At 36.9% G+C, this 24,563-nt stretch overlaps 1 protein-coding gene across 9 annotated transcripts in view; it reads right to left on the reverse strand.

The window, feature by feature from the left end:
* The window catches only part of UBR5 (ubiquitin protein ligase E3 component n-recognin 5), a 94,580-nt gene that overhangs the window by 13,480 nt on the left and 56,537 nt on the right, over positions 1–24,563 (reverse strand). For 3 of the 9 annotated variants that reach the window (XM_009919017.2, XM_069779808.1, XM_069779805.1), the window contains exons 4-29: positions 23,979–24,122; positions 23,772–23,883; positions 23,414–23,568; positions 22,289–22,486; positions 20,969–21,179; positions 20,303–20,347; positions 16,249–16,375; positions 14,568–14,719; positions 14,075–14,170; positions 13,518–13,641; positions 13,095–13,192; positions 12,076–12,224; positions 11,562–11,653; positions 10,464–10,610; positions 10,250–10,368; positions 10,034–10,160; positions 9,804–9,933; positions 9,422–9,582; positions 8,643–8,882; positions 8,289–8,412; positions 7,442–7,553; positions 6,154–6,285; positions 4,986–5,243; positions 4,359–4,627; positions 1,976–2,187; positions 1,355–1,585 (exon numbers count right to left, since the gene is read on the reverse strand). In XM_009919017.2, coding sequence (XP_009917319.2) covers positions 1,355–1,585; positions 1,976–2,187; positions 4,359–4,627; positions 4,986–5,243; positions 6,154–6,285; positions 7,442–7,553; positions 8,289–8,412; positions 8,643–8,882; positions 9,422–9,582; positions 9,804–9,933; positions 10,034–10,160; positions 10,250–10,368; positions 10,464–10,610; positions 11,562–11,653; positions 12,076–12,224; positions 13,095–13,192; positions 13,518–13,641; positions 14,075–14,170; positions 14,568–14,719; positions 16,249–16,375; positions 20,303–20,347; positions 20,969–21,179; positions 22,289–22,486; positions 23,414–23,568; positions 23,772–23,883; positions 23,979–24,122 — 3,965 coding nt within the window. Of the gene's footprint in view, positions 1–1,354; positions 1,586–1,975; positions 2,188–4,358; positions 4,628–4,981; positions 5,244–6,153; positions 6,286–7,441; positions 7,554–8,288; positions 8,413–8,642; positions 8,883–9,421; positions 9,583–9,803; positions 9,934–10,033; positions 10,161–10,249; positions 10,369–10,463; positions 10,611–11,561; positions 11,654–12,075; positions 12,225–13,094; positions 13,193–13,517; positions 13,642–14,074; positions 14,171–14,567; positions 14,720–16,248; positions 16,376–20,302; positions 20,348–20,968; positions 21,180–22,288; positions 22,487–23,413; positions 23,569–23,771; positions 23,884–23,978; positions 24,123–24,563 lie in introns of all 9 variants that reach the window. The other 6 variants (XM_069779813.1, XM_069779812.1, XM_069779809.1 and 3 more) reach the window with 4 other exon arrangements.

Below are 24,563 nucleotides of genomic sequence, written 5' to 3' on the forward strand. Positions count from 1 at the left end.
AAGAACTCTGATTACATTTCTGGCAGTTTGTGCATTGTGAAATATGTTCTGAAACTAGATGAAGATTGATAAAATTCCATTTCATACAGGCTACCAAAATGTCATCTAACAGAAGCAACTGACTGAATTTGAACCACTCACCTTTAATTGAAAAGGTCTAGGCCTTCATAGCTTATAAGCATTTCATGGGAATTTTGCAATTCTTTGATGACCAGTTATTTGACAGATTTCAATATGTGAATTTTGGGGGACAAAGCAGATTCCAGATGTATGTTATTGTATGGAAAAGGCTTAAAGCCACAGCTCTAACTACTCAAGTTAGCCAGCACAAAAATTCAATCAGTTACAGTATTAAATTATCCCTACTTGTGAGGAAACTACTGTTGACAACAACATCCTCTGGTACACATTTTGAGGTCCTAACAAGTCTTACATTACCAAGATATATTGAACGTAACATTGGAACTAAAGCAGCAGTCCCAACATATATCTGTAATATTGATACCTTGCATTTTACAGTTACTAAATTCATAGAGAAAAGGAAAAGTTAAGTTCAACCTGCAATATTGAAAATTAGAGGCAGGAAGGGGCAAAGATTTGCATCTATTTAACTGTTGACTAAGACTGTTCAGGTACATTACCTCAAAACTTACTAAGAAATGGGAACAGATGGTGTAGACTACCAACATGTGGACATTTCTATGATCATTAATTGCCATTTCAAATCAAAGAACATTTCTAAAAAAAAAAAAGTCTTACGACATTTTAAAAAGTAATAAATGCACCTTGTAAAATGCTGTAGTTGAAGTAGCAGGGATTTTCAACTTAAGGACGTTTTCAGCTCTTAATTTCTCTACTGTGCTTTAAATCATCAGGTAAGTCTCAAATACCCACAACCAAATGGAAAACAGAACTACTAAGCCCATCATACCAGACTGACATTTTCTCCCATGTCATTATTAACATGTTTGACAGAATTCTAAATAAGTTGTTATCATGTTAAATGTGAGGAGCAGATTGCATTTTTCAGCTGAGAAATAGTCCAGAGTACATCTTTTAGAGGCACTGCCATGGAGTTAAAAATCAAACTCAAGTTTCAGTGGCAAGAAAACCTTTTACAGCAATCAGCATAAAAAGATTTGAACAGAATACTGCAACAGGCTTATCAATCAAACATACGTACGTTATACACCATTATATATATTTTTTATAACATGCATGTTACTACACACACAGAGATACATAGATATATGTATATATTTGTATGAGTTGCTGAGTAACAACACCAATGACTGAAACAAAAGGGCATACACCATTTCTGCAAAAGTTTGTTTCTATGAGTCAGCCTCAATACCTTTTCCGTTCCAGCTGAGGAGTATCCAATGTTGTCTGTTGATTCATTGCTTTAATCCAGTAAATAAGGGCTTGAAAAACATATGCTACATGCTTTAGTGAACAGACATCTAAAACAGGAAGAACATCTGAGTGCTCATCATTGTGAGAACGCATCAAAGACAGTGCGTAGTTCAGGAAATCACCACGGGCTGACATCATTCCCTGACGGGCACTGAGTAAAGTAGCACGTCTAGTGAAAGAAAAGCATTGAATACAGAGAGATTAGGTATCACAATAGAATGCATCCTTTACATATTAGTGTCTATATTTGAAATATAGATGTAAAAACTCAAAAAAAGCCCCACAAAACCAGTGTGATAATAAGAGTAACAATCATAGTTTTGTGCTTTACTATAAGCAGCTCAGGTGCAGTACATTGTAAACAGTTGATACTTGAGATGAATCTAGTACATCAGAATAAATTAAACAGGAGCAACAACACAGGAAGCCAACTTAAATCAAACCAGTAACTACACTGCTGCATTACAAAATTAAGATTCCTAAAATGTCAGTGAACAAGGAGATTTGACTATAAAACTGGTAATTCATATCACATGCAGTAATCAAACTATTTTCATACCTTCTTCCCTCAAGTGTTCTTAAGCTAGCTTCCTCACGGGCTGTCATCCTTTCCCTTCTGGCTGAGTTCTGAGAAGCATGGAGAGGATGATTCGGATGCCCAGGATCACCAGCAGATGCTAATGCAGAACCATAACGCAGCTGAGCTTCAGTAGAGTCCATGATACTAACCATCCAATTCCAAGTAGGAATAAGCTTTTCTTCTACGTAATTCTATAGAAAATGGGATTTAATTAGTTTTGCAAACAACAGAACTAGATGATGAGAATGCAATCTCAACATAAGCCTCCACCATGGCTTTTACAGTTACACCTGATTCCCTACAAACAGGCTGTAAAACCACATTCAAGAATGACCAATGAACAGTTTCCAAAAGCTCTATTGAGACTGCTGATTTACTGCAGCGGTATGCGGCTCTCCCTACTTAATACACTGGTGTCTGTAAAGCATTCTCACCATCCCTCTCTCCCTTTTGGGTATCCCTTCTACTCACCTTATGACCACCCAGCATCTCCCAGGTGTGCCTATTTTAGGGATTTTGGTCCATTTCCTGACTTACTAGTAGCTTTAACAGCCCTCATCCTGCTATGGCATTCACCAGCCAGATCTTTCACCATTCTTCACCTTCTGCAGCTTACTCAGTGAAGACAACAAAGTTAAGACCTGCATAGAGAACTATGTCTGCATACAAAGCTCTCCTCCCAGTCCAGTCTTTTCTTCACCTGTTCCCAATACTGGCTCCGGAGCCTGCTGTTCTTGCCATTTGCTAACTCCATTGACCTTGGTTTTTTTTAATTCAACATCAGTCTGCTTTCTTCATTCCTCTACATTCTGGCCTTCAAAAACATCCCTCACACTCCAAATGTTCTTGTATCCACTAAACTAACAAAATGCCGTTTCAACCCCATTTCTGTATCCAAATGAAACCTCTACTGTCAAGCTTTCACATGCTAATACAAATCTCTTGCTGCCTCAGCTGGACAGCTCTCCTGTGCACTCATCCGGCAAAGAGGTAACCTTTGCAAAACAGCTCTACAAAGCAGAGGCAATATTTTCCTGCTAAGAATCTCCTGAACAGAAACTGATTTTAGCCCCCTCCATAATAAAACCATGTTCTCATTTCTTTCCTTGCACATTTCCCCAACCATTTGATCCCAAAATATCTTTGTAACGTTCCTCTCCCAAATCAGAAGCCTTTTTCTTCCATTGTACTGTGAAAACAGAGCCATACAAATACTTTGTGGCTCAATTACAAGTAAATATATTGTCATCCGTTTTTCACATCCCAGCACACAGTACTACTAACAGAAAACAGCATCACTTGATTTCTTGGGCTCCCCAAAGCAGCGGTATTATTCTGACAGTTGATTTTTGTACTAAATTCAGTACAGATAATTTTACTCTATACACTATGCCCACGATACATACTTTCTGAACACACTGAAGTTCCTCCTGGGTTGTTAAGTCTCTGAAACTTCTTTCTATACAAGCCAGATACCAGTCTTCCCTTTCATGTATTTTCTCTAAAGATGCATTTTACATATACTTTCAAAAACCAACAGTAAAGAGCACTGTACCAAAAAATATACACGTAACAGGGAAAGGATGATCATGTCCCTGAAAGAAGGGACAGCTAACAGTGCATTTACCTGTACAAATCTTTTATGTCATTTAATTATTTGGCCTTTACTAACTTTCTTCTTTTATAGACTCAACAGTTCACGTCAAAAAGAACAGGGCAAAAGATCTCTAGTAGAGACCACTAGTATCTCCAAAGCAGTCAATCCTGACTTGACTATTAAGTAGATATCAGTTAGACTTAGTTGTGGAAAAAAATCAACTGAAATCCCTGTTTTGAAAGAATATATGTATATGAAATACGAACAATTTAATGGAATTAGTAACTATAGCTAATTCAGCCTACAACATCTCTCATATGAGGAGACGCTGAGAGAGCTGGGACAGCTTAGACTCAAGACACAAACTCAGGAGGATCTTATCAGTGTGTATAAATACCTGATAAAAAGGTATGAAGTATGCAGAGCCAGACTTTTCTCAGTGATATCCAGTGAATGGACAAGAGGTAAGAGGGACAAACTGAAATACTTTGAAAATTCATTTAAACTCAAGAAAAAACTTTTTTACTATGAGACTTGTCGAACACTTAACAGGTTGCCCAGAGCAGTTGTGGAGTCTCCATCCTTGGAGACACTCAAAACCTAACTGGACACAGTCCTGAGCAGCCTTCTCCTGTTGACCTTGCAGGAAATTTGGACTAGACAATATTCAGAGGTCACTTTCAACCTCAACTGTTCTATGATTTTACCTAAAAAACCCAACTGTATTGAAATTATGTTTCTCTACAGAGATTTGGATGTTCTTACCTGCAAGTTAACTGCATCTTGATAAGTCAGCTTCACTGCAGCTGGGATCTGGGAGTATACTAAATGATTGTACTTTGGAATCAGACCCATCAGATCAGATATCTGCCGTATCACAATACTGTATGCTCTTGCTAAACTGCTTGCAGATGTTAAATAGCTGCTTGCATTGCTGGCTTCAAGTGCTGCAGCTGCTGCTGCAGCACTCGTACTGATGGTACCACTCCGACGTAGGTTTGATGGATCGATGTAAATCAAGCCTGCTGAACTTGCTAAACATAAAAGAAAATATGACATGAATGAATTTATTTAACCTTTGTGACATATTTTCTGTAGGGACTGATATAATGAACATTTCTAGAAATAAGCTTGGAAATATTACTGGCATCACAACTGTAACTAGCAAAAAAATACTAGCTACAGTAAGCATACTCATATCTTCTTAAGAATTACAACAGATCCTTCTTTTTTTAAAATTCAAAACCAAAACTGGAACAGTCAAGATAGGTCAGCACTGTCCTTCTAAGACAAACAGGTAAAATTTCACCCTTAAGAGAACAAACAAAAACAGAGGAAGGAAAAAAAGCCAGAGTTAACCGACATCCATGCATGCATTTTACAGAGACTTGCCTGCTGGTGCTGATGTACTAGAAGGAGCAGTGCTAGTAGTCCTCTGGTTTTGGGTACTACGTACAGCCCATTGCATAGAACGGGGAGCTTGGGCAGCACCATTGGCATGTGAGCTATTTGTGGTTCGTTCCAGAGGCTCATCAAGCATGAACGTCTCCTGCTCTATGTCATCGCTCTGACTGCTGCTGCTATCAGAATCACTGGAATCATTTGATTGAGAGTCATCTTCAGAAAAAAATGCTGGAACACTGCTAGCTCCTGTTGAGGAAAATAAGCAATAAACAGTAACTGACAACTGCACATCTGTGCACATATACATGTATCATGTTAGCATTGTAAACTTTTTACATGGGAAGAAACTACATGTACTAAAAAGGTTCAAGTACCTACCCCTACTGAAAATCTTTAGTAAATTATCCTTATAACATTCTGCTAATTTTCCATAGGTTTCACGAATAAGCAGTTAGATTACTTACATTTCAAAAGATAAATTAAGACATAATTTGATTTAAAAATTCTTCACTGATTCTGCCCCCAGGCAATGAATTCTAAAGATTCTGCTTCCAAACTGGACAGTAGAGCAGTTGCTTTCAAAAAGGGTTAAAATGACTGGTCAGGTTTTGTGGGTTTTTTTTTAAACCATATCTAACTTCTACACTAAAAATGAATGAAAACGTTTCATTTCACTTCACAAGAGTGCAAGGTAATCTCGGCTAACACATGCAGAAGCTCTGTAAGAGCAAAAAAGATAGGCTACATCTTAGCACATCTCCTTGTCCAAGAAATCTGCATAGTATACCTTACAATTACAGGCAAAGGAAAAGCAAAGGAAAAACAGGAAATGTGTGGAAGGTGGAGGTGGGAGGGAAGAAGCTGGGTGAAGAGAAAAAAAGAAAGAAAGGGAAAATAAGATTACAAGGGAAAAATATGTCATAATCAGGTAATTCTTGCTCTGTCCAATCTAATTGTGAAGTAATTTCTCCAGTATACCTCTGGAGTGCTGGATGCAGTCCAGATCCAAAGGCAAAGAATAGTATTTTTTAGGTGAAGCCAGTTCTGCCCTTGATAAAGCCATATTCAATCACTATCACATTTCTTTTTCCTGTACAACTTAATACTAATATCTAAATTCAAACAGCTAGATTAAACCCAAGATGATGTGGCATACCTGCTTCTGACCCAGCAGTAGCTGCAGTGACAACACTTCTGCGCCCACTAGCATTGTCCTGATTACTGTGGTTACTCTCACTGTCACTTTCTGTTTCAGCAGCAGCTAGCAAATCCAACTCCATATCACTGCCTATAAAAACAATATACAAAACATCTCATATTTAAAAAAAGGAAAAAATATAATGACTGTAGTGACTCATATAAGACACATTAAACGAAAGCCAGAGCCTCTTACTATAGCAGAAGTTAATGGATAGGCAGGGAGAGGTCATAAAAGCAGTGCAAACATGCAGCAATACTTGGAGCATATCTTCTTATTTTCCAGCAATTAGCAACCTCTGGCCCTCTCGCACTGTACTGCACATATACATTCAACACACACACACACAGAAAATTAAGACACTAAGGATTCAGAATCATTCACTCAAGCCAACAGACTCCACATCTCTTCATGCACATGTATTAGGACAATTAACCATATGCTGTTTCAAACGAGTATCTAAAGAATACTGAAAAATTAAAAAAAAACCCCAAACCTCTAATTAAAAAATACAGGTTCTATTCAAGTTTAAGTTTTGAGAATTAAATTTTCTGAATACTCAGCAAGTGAATAAACAAATTTCCTGTACTGTAAATGGTTTGACTGGAAACACAACGCACAGTCAGAAAGAGAAGATGATAATTTTTTTTTTTTAAATCATAGCTTTGGGCCATCTAATCCCATACTAATACAAGACAAGTCATATTAATGGCAAGAATTTTCATACATAATAGATAAATTTTGTCTACAAAATATTGAACCATAATTTAATATTTTGTGATTGGTTTGAAAACTAGCTCACCATGATTCAGATCCCTTTTGAGAACACATCTGCCATAACCACTATTCTATTATTAGCCATACAAGAGCTAGGCTATTTTTTTTAGTCCTTCAAGTAGTTTACGTCAACAACATTTTACAGTAGCAAATACAAAAGGCAAAATAGATATTGTTAACCAAGCATATAACAACACTTGGGTTTGGTATTTTTTATCCTTTGGTACCTTAGTATTTTCTCCTTGTGCAGAAAGAGAAACATAAAAACGTTCATGTACTTGCCTACTATGAGTTATCTGTAATTTTACTCATCTCCTTTTGTAAGGTCCAAAGTCTGAAACCCTTGGATTACCTCTACTTACATAAGTCTCCCAAATTGTTATCGCTGGTGACTCCACAGATGCCTTTTGGTTTTGATGCACACTTCGCGCATCCAAGCAGTAATGTGCATGATGTACATTATACGTACCATCTTCATCATGCTCATCATGCTGTCCTTCTGCTTCAGCATTTTCTTCGCCATGTTCTTCCTGTTCATCATGATGGTCTTCTTCACCAGCTACCCCTTCAACCACCTCAACCTGGAAAAAGCATTGTAGTTTCATGCTAGAGTACCTTCCATATCAGAGATAACCTGCATATTTTTCAAAAACTCAGTGCAAAATTTGATTTACAAACTAAGAAACAAAAAAACCATGTCTAAGATAGATGATCTCACAATTGAATTGATGTGAACAGAAAATGAACTTACAGCCACAGTATTTGTACATGATTGTACAGTCCCTAGTGTTGTGGGAAAAAATCAGGCCCACAAATAAAACACAGCCTTGGACAGTAGATTTTAATGCTGAAAGGGTAAAATTGACTATAAAACCTAGAATTAGTTTCTAAATATTGAAGAGCTACCATCCTAATAAAAGACCCTCTAGTTCTCTAATAGAACCTATGTAATAGCAACCATGTGCTGAAAGACTTGAAAACTTTTTTAGCAGGGAATTATTATATATAAACTTATGCTATATTAAGGAAATGACGTGTATTTATTAGTATTCTAAATCATACTGTAATTCTGTCAAATGCAAGGCATTTGGTATACTCTGAAATGACTAAATATTGCTGAATACAAAACAACGATAACAAAGCTCTGTTAAAACAAAATGTTTATGGCACGGTAGGACTTCATGAAGTACTACTCAACATCTCTTCCAAATAGGAGGTCTAGATGCATGGATTTTTGGTTCAGATGTTACAGCATGTGCTAATGCATTAGGTGCCATACTGAGAAGAAAAACAACATACAAAAAAAGAAAACTGACCTCTTCCACATCTGCTGAAACGATATCATCTTGTTCTTCATCCCTGCCTCGAACTGGTTGTGACTGGCTGATTCGTCTTTGCTGAGGATTCCTTATGATGTAGGACGACTGAGACTGACTAGAACTTTTAAAAATAAGGAAAAAAAAAAAAAAAGGCAGATTTGGACCTCTGGACATCACTATAAACCTCAATTACTATAGGAATCTGTCAGTAGGAAAGTACTTCCAAAATGCTTTGCCAGAATAAGAAGCCTCACCATATTTCTTTTAATGAAAAGCTAACAAAAACCCAAAACAAAACCACCTGTAACAAGTCTTTGAAAAGAATGAATAGTGAGCTTTAGCAAATTTTACCTGCTAGACTGGTCAGATGATGGTCTGGGTGGCAGAGGCTCCACAGAAAACAGTTCTTCACTTCCCTGCATGGCATCTATACTAGTGCTAGCAAGAGTAAAGGGTGCTGTAGGACGTGCAATTCCCATCCTGACTGGAACAATTAGAGATTCTGCTACATTGCACAACTCTTCAACAGCATAGGGCAATAATGCCTGGAATACACGTTTACATTTTCCAATTGGCTGTGGAATAAAATTGCTAGGGGAAAAAATACAGAAAAATAAAGGTCAAATATGTCTTTCTTTTGAAAAAAGTTTATGGTGATATCAATTTTTTTTCTCAAAAAGTTAAGACAATTATCTTTAACAGATACACACATTTGTGTGTATAGTAACAATATGCACAGCTATAAAAACATCAGTTAAAAACATTTATCATTCCATACTTGGAGACTAAGGCTGGATATCTAACTCTATTAGTGACAAACAACCATAGACTGTAATTTTAATGTGTTAAACCCTACTTCCAAAAATTCTAACCTTTTAAACAGAAAGGTTCAGTATGAACATGTAAGTTTAACAAGCGTTGTATTAAAAAGCTATGTGACATACCAGCAGCTATTGTGCAGTCTTGAGGTTTGCACCTTTCCACACAATGCTGCCTACGGACCTCAACTTAATTCCGATGTTTCTGCCCACTGGTGATTTTTATCAACTCATTTAATAAGAGAGTAATTATTCAAATAAAAAAGCCCCAAACACCACCAGTAACACACACACGCACACCCCACCACTTACTTTTTCTTTTTGGAGGAAGCCATTTCCACACTAAGAATGACAAACACTCTTGCCACAGAACGCAGGAATCTCATTGTAACAGCAATAGCTTCTTCTCTGCGCCCTGGCGTATACTTGTTTTGCAATTCCTTTACTAGAGTACCCAGCAAAGTATCTAAGAGCTGTAGAAACAGGTCATTACAACCCAATAACAGTGTGTCATTTAGAAGCATGAAACAAGACAGTTTAAGATTCAAAGGGAGAACACAGTCATAACAGTATAAATTTACAAAACCACAACTACAAGTTATTTTCAAATTAGTCTCCAAGCATATCACCTGAGATAAACTATAATATCACAATATTCAGAAAATCTATCTAAAACATGGCTAAGAGTGCTTACCAAAATGTCTGCTGTGCACTTGACAATAAGGCAGTGTGTGAAACAGTCCAAGCGAATAGTTCCACTTTGCTGATTAAGGTAAACTTGTTCTTCAGGCAGAAGATGACCTATCCTACTGCTTGCACTAAGACTTGGAAAAAACAAAAAGAAAGGAAATAAATTTTATATAAGTTAACAGGTCTAAAATATCAGATCAAACTTTACATTGACAACTATGCATAAATACACACGGGTCTTTATTTTCCTGAGAGCCAAACATGATCATGGACTTCAGTGCATTCCAGTCCTGCAAAACACGTTCCAAAGCAAGCTGGGCAAAACGAGGAGGTTCTAAATCATGATCAGGCATATCAGAATCTAAAAAGACAAAAAAGCAATATAAGAAAGAGGTACTGAAATATGGAATTTGCCATTTATTTTTACTGAAACTTATTCTCTTATTTTACCTTCAGGATTTGCAGTTTTACGATTACGATCTTCCCTAATTCTAGGTGGTCTGTACTGGCAGTGTTCCACAGTTTGCCTGGCAACTGTCTGTACTAAAAACAGCAGCAGGTGTTCTCCCCTGTAATGAAAAATTGATCAGTGAAGTTCTGATATACCATATACTTAAAAATAATAAAAATTATTCTGCCCTAGTCATTGCAAATATGAACTTGCCTGCTATTTGGCATAGTAACAAGATTTGTGGTGGTAAGCAGGCGGTAAAGGAGATCAAGGCGAGCAGACTTTTGTCCAGCAATTAATGTTTTACACTTGCACTTTTCCCAGCAATCACAGTAGGCTGTTGGAGATGTTCGTTTGAGCCTACAAGAAATAGAAAAGGCAAACTGCAACACTGTTCAGTAATATACCAAATATTTTCTATGCAGGCTGAGGGTGTTAGTGTACACATTAAGATTCCTGCTAGAGTTTGTTGTTTATTATAGTTGCAAGATGCCAAAACCTAGCTTAAGAGAAATGCAGTTTATATGTGGCAACACTTGACATTTGCTAGTCTTATTTCCTACGCTCATTTTAAGAGGGCAGTTTCACTATACAGCTTTTCATAGTGCCTTAGTAAAACTCATCCAGTATCATTTATTCTTCCCAAAATAGACCCCAGACAAGAAAGGTAAGCTGGAAATCCTCACAGCATGCAGTAAAATCTCAGTAATTGTTACAATTACAAAGATATTCTCAGCATTCTATCTGTTAGCTTGTTATAGCTAGGATATTAATGCTGTAACATTTACACCCTGTAACAGTGGCACAAAACATCTGCAGCTTCAAAGCATTGACCAGGCTGATCAGAGACTTCTTGACTGTTCATTTGACTGCTTGCTCACTTTTCCCTTTATTACAGTTGATCTTAGAGATTAATATGTCCTTTCTGAAAGTTTACAACAACGATCTGTCATCGGGATTCACTGGCTTCAGAAAACTCCTGGAGGTACCCAAAATGAAAACATGGTATTATTTAGATATATTATTCTTTGAACATTAAGCACTTTGAGGGTGTCAGAATTACTCATTTACTCTAAATTCTACAAAGTGAAAAGTATGAGACTGCTTCAGGTTACTCTTTCAATTTTGACCTGTAAAATAAATCCTACAGAACAGAAGGAAAAGAAGATATTTTAAACATTTTATTAATCTTCTGTTTGCTAATATCTGAACACTTCAACCAAGGAAAAAAAAAAAATGTATTAACTATCAGTAAACAAATGAAACCACAAAATATTGATTTAAGTATAAGAAACAGAACACAATACTTACTTGCAGTCATGTCCTTTGTGACAGACCCTTGCACATTCTGTGCAACAACAAAGAGACTCCAATAGGCCACATGTTCGGCATTCAAATATATCCTAAAAAAAATTAACCACAAATATTATGCATTGTTTTCTCCCTACAGCACTTGCAATCTCACAGCATTTCAGGTTACAATAAAATTGCACTTGTAAGTGAAGGCATCAGTTTGAACAAGTAACTCAATTCTAGAAAGTGAAACTTTGTTGTTAGTTAGGATATTCAGTGTTTACAAAGATCTGTTGCCATCAAAATTTTTGACAAAGCTAGTGAACAGCCATATTCTGACCAACACAGCCAGCTTTGACATTACAAAGCAATTAGGGGAGGCAATAACCATACCAGACTTAACAAGTTACAGTAATTAAAACAATACAACTTTAATAATTTAAAAATTATACTAGTAGACTAACACAATAGATGGTTGAAACACATTCCTATTTACTTAAAAATTAAAAAAAAAAAAAAAAAAAAGCCTTACTTGGTTAATATGTTCTGCACCAGTCCACGTAAAACTGCATGTATCATTACAACACAAAACATACAAAGGAGAGTCATCTGGATTTGTACCAGAAGGACAAACCATTCCCATAAACACATCATCTTCTTTTTCGCTGGAAGTTGCTTCAGCTAAAAGAACAATACAATACCAGCATTAAAAATGACTCCCCAAAAAATAACAAAAACCCACCAACAGAACCCAGACTTGAGCGACCTCTGCCATTACAAAGTCCCATACAGAATTTAAAATTTGAATAAAGTCTCTATCACAATTTTTTGAGAAAGCTTTCTGCTTGTCACATTACAGGTATTTCTTATAAAAGCTGTTGCAAACTCCTGACTGAAAAATACAGCCACCAACTCTTACCCAGTTCTAAACCCACTGATATTCTAATAATTCAGTGGATCACCATTTTGAAGGATTAAAAAAAAATATTTTATGGGCAATATTCTTATAAGGAACACACACTGTCCTATAGACCTTGTCACACCACAGTTCTAATCTGCTTAAGCTTCTCCACAACTTCAACCTCACATACTTCTCTTAAAAAATTAAATACCAACATCGAAAGAGAGTCACAAAACATATGTTTGTAAAGAAGTCTTTTCAGGAACAGGATCTAGCTGGGCATACTGCTTTATCATACTTTTTTTTTTCCAATTCAAAGAAAGAAGTTCCTTTGTGCAACTGAAAAACAGTACCTTAATCCACTGATGTTTGTAAAGCAATGAAGTGCTGAAAAGACTATAAAGAACACAAAAGCAATAATATTCATAGAAATCTATCATAATATACACACCACAAAAGAGGAAGATATTCCATAATAGCAAGATTTCCAAAACATGCAGCAGTATACAGTGTATTAGAAAGATGCGTTTACCACCATCACCAGTTGCTCAAGTACGTGTAATTTTGAACACAAAAAAAGCACTGTTAATAATGAATCTGCCATAACTTTGGAAGGAAAACACACGCTAGTAATACTGAAACTGTTGTACCTTTAGCAATTTTCTGTGCAGTTTCTAGAATTGTAATTGCAGCAGGATATGCCCGTCCGCTAACTGCTGACATAAATGGTGTCATGCCTCTTGCATCCCTAGGGAAAAAAAAACAGACAAGTTAAAACACACTGAAATTTTTTGTTGTAACAGGAGAGGTAGGAAACAAACATATGAAAAAACTTAGCACTCCTAATCTTGTGCAAACAGAAAAAACAGTGAGTGAATAAGCACTTATTTGTTTTACTTCTGTGAAACAGATCTAATTTAAGGAATGGCAGGACACAAATACAGCCAATATTCTAACATTCTCCATTTTAACTCATGCACCTTTAAACAACCTTTTTAAAGAAGCTTCTACGTAAAAATTTCACGTGATATAACATTACAAAGGATACTGAGAATTCATATGAAAATCCTTACTTAGCTGACAGCAATTCTCGAAGATAAGGTTGTAAAACAACACTATCACATAGTAATTTCAGTATGAAATGAGCATTTGCCTTCCGATCCTTTGATTCCACTACAGATGGTTCAGTAGAAGGACCTGTAATGAGAAAAAAATAAAATTGCAGAGAAACAGTTTTTCCTTAAAAAATAACTACCTATTAAAAGCAAATAATTCAATGTTTCACTGGGGTGATTAATCAGTAGCTTGACTGATTTGCCAGTTTCAGTAACATTTCACTGAAGTACTGTAAATTTCAGTTCCAAATTACATTCTGAAATACAGACAGTAATCCCAATTTCATACCAATTACCATATTTTTACATATTTGTCATTCCTCAGGTAAAAATAATTTTTACATAAAACATAGCATGGTGCTTCATTTACTTTCTGCACACTTGTGAAATCCTGCTTCAATCCAATCTTCATCTGATAAGAGCCATTTTCATATGCAGAAAGTCTGTGCAAGCAAAGACAGTTTTTGAGATCATTTTCCTTCTAAAGCATAATCAGATAAGCAGTATGTCCTCACCTGGTATCGTGGAGGTGCTAGGTCCTTGGCTGGTGCCAGTCGCTGCTGTGGTAAGAGATCCCACAGCGGGGGCCAGGATAAAATCAATGTCACCATCTTTCAGTAAACAGAACAGCAGGATGTATATCAATACATAAAAACATCCCTAACAACATGCTCTTTCTGCAATGTCTAACACACTGCAGGTTTTCTGTATTTAATTGGTACTCTTTCCTACAAACGGCCACATTCCTAGATTAGTAATGTAACTCCACATTACAAAACACACTTCACGGAAGTTTGACACCAGTGTTAGAAAGACACATACTGGATTTAAAAACAGCTGTTAAGTCTTCAGTAAACTCTTAAAGCTACCTCAATGACCTCTTGCTACCTCAATGACATTAGGTATTTTAGTCTCACACTGAAATCTAAGTGATTCACCTTAAAAGCCATTGGTTCCTTTATTAAATCTCTCGTTCTACAGTCTAATGCGATGCATGAGCAGACTTACCGGGATCCATTGCAGGAGGATCTGGAACCCAGCTAGGAGGAGCTATTGGTGGAGAAACTGGGTCCTGGTGATCACTTGATGAAGCACCAGCTTCATGTCTGCCCAGTCCAGCAGCTCTCAAGGACCTTCTCATCATTTCCCTTAATCTCAAACTGAATACAAAACCAAGATAAAAACAAGACCTCATTTTTATCCATAATTAGAACATTTTAAAGCGGAATTTCACACTGAAAAAGGAAACAAAACTCTTCTTATCTCCATTTTTCTTCAGCATAAAGAAGAATGAGCAAAGAGGTATTTTTTCATTCCTGTATTCCATTTTGTTGCAACAGAATATAATGGCCTTGGAAGATGAGTCAGCCAGCAAAGCATCAAGGCAGATTTGAGCCCAGAACAAATCCCTAGTCACTGCACCACTGCCTCTTGCAGGGAGCAGCAGTTGATGGGCATTACCACTATTTGACATTCCTTTTACCTCGAACTCATGGACCAGGGGTGTTAAGCTTGTGCAATAATTTGTTGTTGCTGCTGTTTTTTAAAACCTAACTGCAAGAAGAAGTTAATGAAAGAATAAAAATGGGGCTTGAAAAAAAGATTTTTTGAAAGGAGTTATTTGTTTAAAGTTATTTAACATGAAAGTACTACTTTACAGAGGACAGTCAGTAAACAATTTCAAGAAATTCTGTATCACCTTACTCAAGGGCAAGGTATTAGGAATAAGGTAGAAGCCAAAGAACCCAGTGTGATACAGAGGTACAAATATAAAAGTGGTTGTTGTTTTTTTAAGTGCACTTCCTCTTAAGAGTAATGTCTCCTACAGAATGTGGGACAGAAGCTTCAACCCTTACTCTTATCTCCCATATCAAAAAGATCACAGTGATGAGGACTGTAGCTTGGGAAGGATAAAGACATCATTTCATGTCAATTGCTTTGACTACAGAGCTAAGTAAAAAAAATTTATTATGCCCTCATCCAGAGTACTCTGAACTGACTAGAACTCAGTACAGATACTGTCAAATTCCCTTGACGTGAGCACCACTCTGTTACCATCATGGAAAGAGGAAGAACAATGTCATCAAAATGTCATCATCAGAAATTATGTCATCAGAAATTAGGATTCTGTCAGGGTCAGAAACCTATCCTTTAGGGCCACCTTGATACAAAGGACTCCCACTATAACAATGATTGCTTAGGATAAAAAGAATTAACTTCAGTTCTTCCCCACTGGTGTTATATTGATCTTAGTATTATTCATCTGTGTAAGTGACCATATCCCTCAAAAATTCTCTTAAAAGAACAAGCCTGGGCGCTATTATTGTACTTCCACAATACTTAATTTTCTGTGGTAAAGAACACCAGAGCTTATCCTCAAATTCCGTTTCTCCACAAGGAGGAGCATTTCCACTTTACAACTGAGGAGACAATGCCCCAACCCCAGAAAACACAATTAGTTTAGAAATATCCCACCATTAGTTCTCAAACTAGAAAAGGCTTCCAAAAAAACCATTAGACCTCTAGTCTGGTGCTTGAGGAAGTAAAGTCTGACTTTAGACTAGAGACTTTAAACTAAACAAGAGAGCCCATTCTTAAAAATAGACTGAAGGAAAGAATTAATAAGAGATTGGTAATTAATATAGAGATTAGCATACAGAAAACAAGAAGAAATTGTTAGTTAGTTTACCTTCTGCTGCTTGATGATCCTGCCCGATTTCCTGGACCATTACTTGACACAACGGAGATTGCATTTGCAATAGCTTCCACAGCCGAGAGCCTTTCAGCAAATGTATTCCTTTCAGAGCGCTCTGCTTCTGAAAAATTAGGAAAAGCATTAGTGCCAAAATTTCACTTGGGAAAATTATAAGGAAGGAGTGTAAAGCATGAAATGCCACTCATCATAAAATGTTCCCTGCTTTTAAGATTTAGAGGGACAGAGTAAGTTCACATACAAATTTTTATTTTGGATGAGTTTAACCATGATTCTGACTGGGTTTGGTTTCTAAACAGCCATCAAGAAAGGCAATTCAAGGCACCTAAATTCCAGAACAAGCTTTCAATTTTCAGTATCAGGAGGCAAGGACCTATCATATAGCTGATTCCAGACACTTGCTGAGTCAAAGCTTCAAAATAAGGACAACCAAAAAAACCCAGATGTCATGGTTTAACCCCAGCCAGCAACTAAGCACCACACAGCTGCTCACTCACTTCCCCCCACCCCCCCACCCAGTGGGATGGGGAAGAAAATCAGGAAAAGAAGTAAAACTCATGGGTTGAAATAAGAACGGTTTAACAGAACAGAAAAGAAGAAACTAATAATGATAATGATAACACTAATAAAATGACAACAGTAATAATAAAAGGACTGGAATATACAAATGATGCACAGTGCAATTGCTCACCACCCGCCGATCAGTGCCCAGTTAGTCCCCAGCGGCAATCCCCCTGCCCCCACTTCTCCCAGTTTATATACTGGACATGACGTCACATGGTATGGAATGCCCCTTTGGCCAGTTTGGGTCAGCTGCCCTGGCTGTGTCCCCTCCCAACTTCTCGTGCCCCTCCAGCTTTCTCACTGGCTGGGCGTGAGAAGCTGAAAAATCCTTGACTTAGTCTAAACACTACTTAGCAACAACTGAAAACATCAGTGTTATCAACATTCTTCTCATACTGAACTCAAAACATAGCACCGTACCAGCTACTAGGAAGACAGTTAACTCTATCCCAGCTGAAACCAGGACTCCAGAACACCACAAACCCCGCCCCCCACACACACACTTCACGAAGAGCAGCTATCAACAACAGTACAAAGTTGTAGGCTTTTAAGTTACACACTCTACACAGGAGCATGCTTAGGAAAACTGTGTTATGATTGTGCTACCTTCTTATACTCCGTTTACATCAGAAAGAATGAGCATTTCTTCTAATACCTAAAAGCCTAAGCACCAGAACACCTAAAGGTCCTAGTCATAACAAGGACCAAATTGTGCCAAATGTTATACAGAATATAAAAAATTGCCTAGTTGTACAGTTAGGGTACAACTTGCAGCAGCCACCTGAATCAAAGACCTAATGTAGACTTATTTATCTGCAAGATAAATACACAGATAAAGCAGTAAAGTCAGCTGTACAAGGTAACAGTCACTGCTTCTTTAGGAGTTACTGACAATTAAAGATTGCATAGCCACTACGCAGCAAATTATGAATCACTACAGCATGGATCCAGAAAGAACTGAAAGAGAAGCCACTTTCAGCATGATACAGGCCAGGAGAGGGGCAATTTTCCTTTCAACAGAGCAAAAGACAATTTTTTTATACAAACTAGAAGGAAAAGGTATATTTCTGAAAAAAGAAAAAATTTCTTTAAAGTGACTCTGATTGTTCTTTCTCAAAGTTGCTATGGCTAGTGCTCACTTTCCATTTAAAGGCTTTTCAAACTGACAGTCACCATCCTCTGCACACATATTTTCTCCTCTGACAGTATTAAGACCTGGCTAATTCCCTTTTTTTTTTAACTTTTCCTTTTTTTTTTAAAAAAAAAAAACAAGAATGTACTATTAACACCTTATTCTATGACCTCAAAGTAAAAGGTAGTTCAGTGATGTTTATCAGCTTTTATAGTATATTTATTCTTTAGATCTTTCTCCTCATCACTACCTGAAGTAGCAAAGATCTTAGGTTTTGCATGTTCTCAAACATGTGCAGGTTTCTTAGACAAAAATCACCTACTACCCACAGCAGATGACTATCAAGCACTTACCAGAATATTACTCATGCCCTTAGTTCTATACTGGTTGACCGGTAGTTGTAAATTAATTGCCATTGTATTTGTGTTGTACTCCTTTTTAAGATCCACTAGTGCTCTTAACTCATGACCCATCACATAGTACTTCCAGACGCCTCACACAGGGAGAACAGCTCTTGAGAGTGATCCCTCAAGCAATAAAAAGCAATACAACCATTCTCTGCAACGGAGAGATTTCACCTGTCCTTGGTCCCACAGTAAACTGTAACTGAATTTTCACTGTTCCACTTATGAAGTTAGTATTCACTTTTGCAGAACCATCAATTTAAATGCCTGGCCTCTAAGGGTAATTATCTGTTCTGTTGTCTAATGAAATCTGTCCCAGTTCTCTAGAAAAAAACCTCAGTTTGTAGGCGTTCAGTAAAGTTATCTGAAATTTAGTATCATAACTCTTTAATGACTTCACATGCTTTGGACATTTCTTTTGGACCTGTCTTTTCCAAGATCCCTTCTTTTGGCAAGACTGAGATATCAAATCACAGAGAAACAGAGCAGACTTCCCCCAGCTTTGCAGGTCTGGGCCACTTTTCCTGCAATTCATTTTTCCAATGCTGCAGGAGCTATGGTCAAACTAGGCACAGGATCTGAGAACAAAAAAAAGATTACCCCTGCCCTCAATATTCCCCTTCCGCTACTTAAGGAGGACTGTATATGAAGAACTGTGAAGGATCTCAGGCAGGTACCAGCTGGGAAGGGGCAGTATGTTCTGTAATTGTTAAGGAACATCATATCTGGAGTCTGGAATTGAAGCCTTTACTCCTAAATCAAACTTCTTTTACAGTTTAACAGATGGCTGTATAACTTACAGACATAACATTAGTCACCACTGCCCTCCAGATGATGCACAGAAAATAAGCTTGTCCTAATATCCATTGCTAACAGTTACAGTGGAAGGTGAATGCGATTTCAATCTAAAGATATGAATGTCCTTTTAAAACAACTTTTGTGAGGGGAAAGAGAGAGGCAGAGGGATGTTAAAAGTCTATCAGGTTCATGTTTTTCATTTTTCAGAAAGTTAAATTACATCCAAATGAAGTTACTGAAAAAATGTCAAGGTTGCAAAGACAAGCACTCAAATTAGGAAAAATCAGATTAAGTTTGCCCATGCATCCTTATTTCAGCTTCCTTGTGTGCTTATAGTAAAACAATCTTCAGTTACACAGTTGGGTTTTGTTTGTTTGTTTGGGGTCGGTTTTTTGGTTTGGGTTTTTTTGTTCCCCCACCCTGCCCCCAGCAACAAGACCCCTGCCTCAATCAGTGCACAGGATGGACGACACACTAAAGATGAAGGGCTGTACAATGAGCAAGCTGTTTATGCCTTGTTTGCTGCAACATTTAGAAGGCACATAATAAGGCAGCAACAGCTTGGCAAGGAGAGGGGGGAAACACTGTCTTGTGTTTAATGCCACTGAACATCACTTTGGAGAACCGGAACCTATTTCTGCCACATCTAACAGCACAAAGAACTTCGTAAAACAAGTTTTTACAGACAATCGTGATACATTTTACTCATTTCTGGATACCTAAAAGGTGCCTGACTCTCAGAAATAATTAACATTCACAGAACAACTAAAAGTACTATTAATCCATCTCTAGAATAAAGTGTTTTGAAATAACACCTGCTCAAAAATTGAGATCAGGCTCTAGGCTTCTCAAACAGAACCTTCAAAATTAGTTAACAGCTTTTAATACAGAAAAACTTCAAGCTATATACCTTCAAGAGATGAGAAAGCTGCAGCATTACCCCCATTTTATAAATAGGGATATGAGGAACAATTAAGGTCTATAAATGACTAAAATTCAATGACAGCACCATACAAAAATCCCACAAGGAAGTTCATTCATTATTCAGTGCAGGGTTTGTATGGTGTGCAGTAAGTAAGGAATGGGGCCACACACTGAATGATGAGGATAAAAAGAAATATTGAATAGCTACCCATTCGGTGAGCACCGTCCATCTTGTGCACTGAATGAGGTAGTCCTGTGGAAAAAATAGTATGACGGTGTAATTAAAGACCATTTCACAACGCATACCCATGTATAGCACATGGGTAAACTTAATTCTGGCATTTCCTAATTTTGGAGTGCTTGGCTTAGCAACCTTGTTCTGTTAGCATACTTTTTACATAACAGTATTTAATAGACATTTTTAATTGGTGTCAGTAACTGGCATTAACAGAAGGTCATTCTTTCACACATGTCAACTGCAAGTAGCATTTCTTATTGGATGCATTAACATATACTATAACACTTGAAAAATATTAAATAACATTTCTCTTAAAAGTTTACTGTGATATAACAGGGATACTAGTGATATAAAGGTGGAAAAATACTTGGTTTTATATAAAATTCACACGTGGATGTGAAGTTTGTCTTTTACCATCAATAAAAACAGCTTAGTATTCTTAACTATCAAATTCTTATAAATCCTTATGAGAGTAATAAAAATGATGTCTCAGCACCTTTGAAAGGCTTAGGACACATTTTTGGTGCTAAATTTTAAGATACCCATATATGAAGAATGCAGCCTTTATTTCAAATGTTCTTGAAAATACATTAAAAGTTTATTTTCAAAGTATTTTCATTATATTGTTGAGCTCACCCTCTTCCTCTTTTGTTTCTTTGTTGCTGGTTGGAAAGCAAACAGACACACAAGCATGCAGAATATTGCGGTTTCCATCACATCTATGGCCAAGGAACGTCTGCAGCACTTGTGGATTCTGATCCAAGACAACTGCTTGTTCAAGATTCATCAGGTATTGTCTGCAAGCCTCATAGTCACATCGGAGAATGTGCTGCATTAAAGTTTGTTTCTGTACTCAAAAGAATAGAATATTTTAATAATTCAAAATATAAATGGCAGACATACAAGTTCCTAAGTACTTCTAGTTTTCCAGTTTTGAAATTAATAGAAAAGTCTAAATCTAGGACATTGGCTCGAAGTCAGTCCAGGAACTGTTGAGAATGTGCATCATCTCAATTATAGCACTGTTAAAAAGAGAAGACAGCATGCATTCAGGCACAGACAAGTTAAAGGAAAGGAGAAGCTTAAGCAGCAGAAGTATCAGGCCCACAAAAGTATGCCTTTGGCTTCATAGCTGGGTTCTTAAGATAGATTACTTCGATTTCATGGCCACATGTAACATGGGAGGGGTCTACATTAACTAGCTCTTACATATTTGTTTTGAACAAAGCAATATACATGCTGAGAAGTGAACGAATAGAAGCTGTTGAAGGTCTGGGAGGCTCACCCCATATATAACAAGCTTTTCCACAGTGATGGAATACTCCACTGTGAAATCAATCTGACTAACAGGTACACAATACCTCCTGGTGGCAGCATAGCACACAGCAGATCTAACTAAACTGCACCAAATCACTGATGGGTTTATACAAGTATGATATATAAATTCGCAGTGGAACTATTCATACAGCACCACAGATGAGTAGAACTCTACAGGAGATTCAAGGGGGGGGGGGGGGGGGAATCTTCACTTGACTCTCATAATTTCCTAATGTATGGTCCAAATAAGATTTTTTAAAAATTAAAAGTAAAAAAGCATTGCATTCACAAGAAAAGTTGTTGGATCACTCAGAAAAACTGTGCATCCATAAAACAAATAAAATTGTATACTGGTAGTATACATAAGAAGGTAACAATTTTAAAAGTAATGCCTAAAAAAACATTATTAGTTAGAAGCCTGATACAGAAGACATGCACCCCCAAAACGGATCTTTCACTTTACTGCATAAATTCATTTGTGCCTTCATGTTTCCAAGAGAATCTTCTGTTGAAATTAGTGTCTTTGAAATAGTTAAAATACAAATCGGTATCTAAACACAAAGATGCTTTAAGCATAACTTTATAAAAGCAAGAGAGAAAAAAAAAGCACATAATTCTGTAGTAAAGAAAATATTTTACCTCAACAGCCATAATGATAATAGCAGCTTTCTTTTTGATGGTCGAGTTAGCAGGAAGATTTGTTAAGGAATGAACACCCATTCCAAGACTACTAATAGGTGGAAGATCAAGCCAGTCAGGGTCTCGTATCCCACCCATGCAATCTTTTGCCATTGGATAGATTGTACCATTTCCATCTCTAAGAATAATAGGAGATTCCTACATTTGGGAAAAAAGTTTTATCATTAAGTCTCCACAATTTATAAATATTATCCTTCCCAAGAGATCCAGTTCTGCTTGACTGCCAACAATGAAAACAGTTTACCTAAAAGTCTCATTTAAGCCATTGTCTCCTATCATTACAAGTGGCACAGCATGAGATATCAGATGCCCTTTCTCAAATGCCTGAAGTGTGCTTAACATAGTAAATACTACTAAAATTATCTTATGATATATATTCATTACAAAACATTACCAATGAAACATATAGTACCTATACTTTTAGCTTACTTAAATGCTCCAAAGAAAGTTGAATATATTGAAATGAAACATTCAAATTCAGTTCTTTTGCCAAAAATGTTTCCTACAACTATCCAAAGCAAAGTATACCATGTTTATGGAAGTCACCAAAATGGTTTTGGTACTTTTTCTCAGCCCTTCTCATGTATGCCTGCACAGTGTAACCAACCTCTATATTCAGATAAAATACGATACTTAACATTGGAAAGTAGAAGAGTTGCACAAAACCTTGATATATCATTTTTAGTATCAAATACAGTTGGGTTTTTTGTTAACATTTCCATTTATTCTCAAGAGTGGATTTTCACCTGACCCAATTCCAAAACACAGCTAGATAACAAGTTTACACTAACACAGGAACTACTCTGTCAAGTTCCCCCCCCTCTTTTTTTACTTGTTATTCTAGGTAGAATTTGAGTAAGATTATTCAAAGTGCTCAAGTGAGATTGCAATTCCCCTTGAGCCTTCAAAATATTAATGGTAGCAGCAAGTCTTTCATAACCCCTTTGAAGAACTATTTCTTTGCCAATCTTTGGAAAAGCCTTACAAAAGGCTATACCATCCTATTCAAAGATGATGGAAGTGAAGTGCAATGAGGTTAAATGATTGAGATAGAAAGCCACAAACCTGTCCAGCTGTAAAAATAGCAACACTTCTCTCATTCTGACCCAGGAATGCAATGCTGCTAGTAGGGAAATTATTTTCCTGTTCAGCTTTTCCTGTGGCAAGGTCAAATATGCAGTATCGAACCCAGTTCCCAGTTTTCAGAACAGCATGCACTCCTTCAAAGATAGACAAAGAAAAAAGTTAATGTCTTTTACTGATGGCATCCAGTAAAAGAACTCCCAACTAAAACACTTTTAAGGAATTACTAATATCAATAGAAACAACTGTTTGTTAGTTTGACTGTAGTTGTTTTCCACTAGGAAGAGAGACAGGTAATAAAGGATCCAACAGAGTATCTTACAGGGTAAGTCCTACTTACCTTTTGAATCTACATTTACTGCTAGGATCTCTGTTTTTTCAGGAATACACAGTTTTTTAGGTGTCCTTTGAAAACAGTCAGGAACTTTTGGAGTTCCACCAGTTTTTACAACCTGAAAACATATGTAAAATTTTAAGATGCAATTAAGCACACAGTGCTGACATTTCAAAATACCAATTGTTTTCTCAATGTTTCACAGAGACATACCTGCAGTTCATCTATTCTGAGCAGCCTACAGTCTTGGAGAAGAGAAGAAGGATCAGGATCTGAATTAGAACTGCTCTGACAGTTTGCATTACTGGAGGTGCCTGGAAATTTCACAGCAACATAAGCACCATCCACTTTTAGCACCTATAAGCAGAACACATTACAGTTTTACCAAATGCTTTGAACAGAAACTGTTTAGGTTGATTTGTTTCAAAATAAACCAGACCTTTATCAGGAAAAGAAAAAAGTTTACGATAGTCAGTGATAAAATTCTACAGCTCTTGGTCATTAGTCTTGTTGTTTTGCTAAAATTACTGAAATCTTAAAAACTTGGATTTCTTAAGGACTTCATAGGCATGCTGAATGAGATCAAAGGAACCAACACCAACTGACTAGAGAAGCTCCTACTGATGCTTCCCTGGTATCTTTTCAGCTTCTGCCTACTGGAAACAGCAGGACAACTTCATGCTTAATAGCCTGGGTAGACCCTTCTCTAATTAATTTGTCCAATCACTTTTGGAAGTAAACACTCTTCTTGCAGCAATGAGTTCCAAACATTAGCTAACAATTCAACAAAAAACATCT

Source organism: Haliaeetus albicilla, chromosome 3, assembly GCF_947461875.1.
Source record: "Haliaeetus albicilla chromosome 3, bHalAlb1.1, whole genome shotgun sequence".
NCBI classification, from domain to species: Eukaryota; Metazoa; Chordata; class Aves; order Accipitriformes; family Accipitridae; genus Haliaeetus; species Haliaeetus albicilla.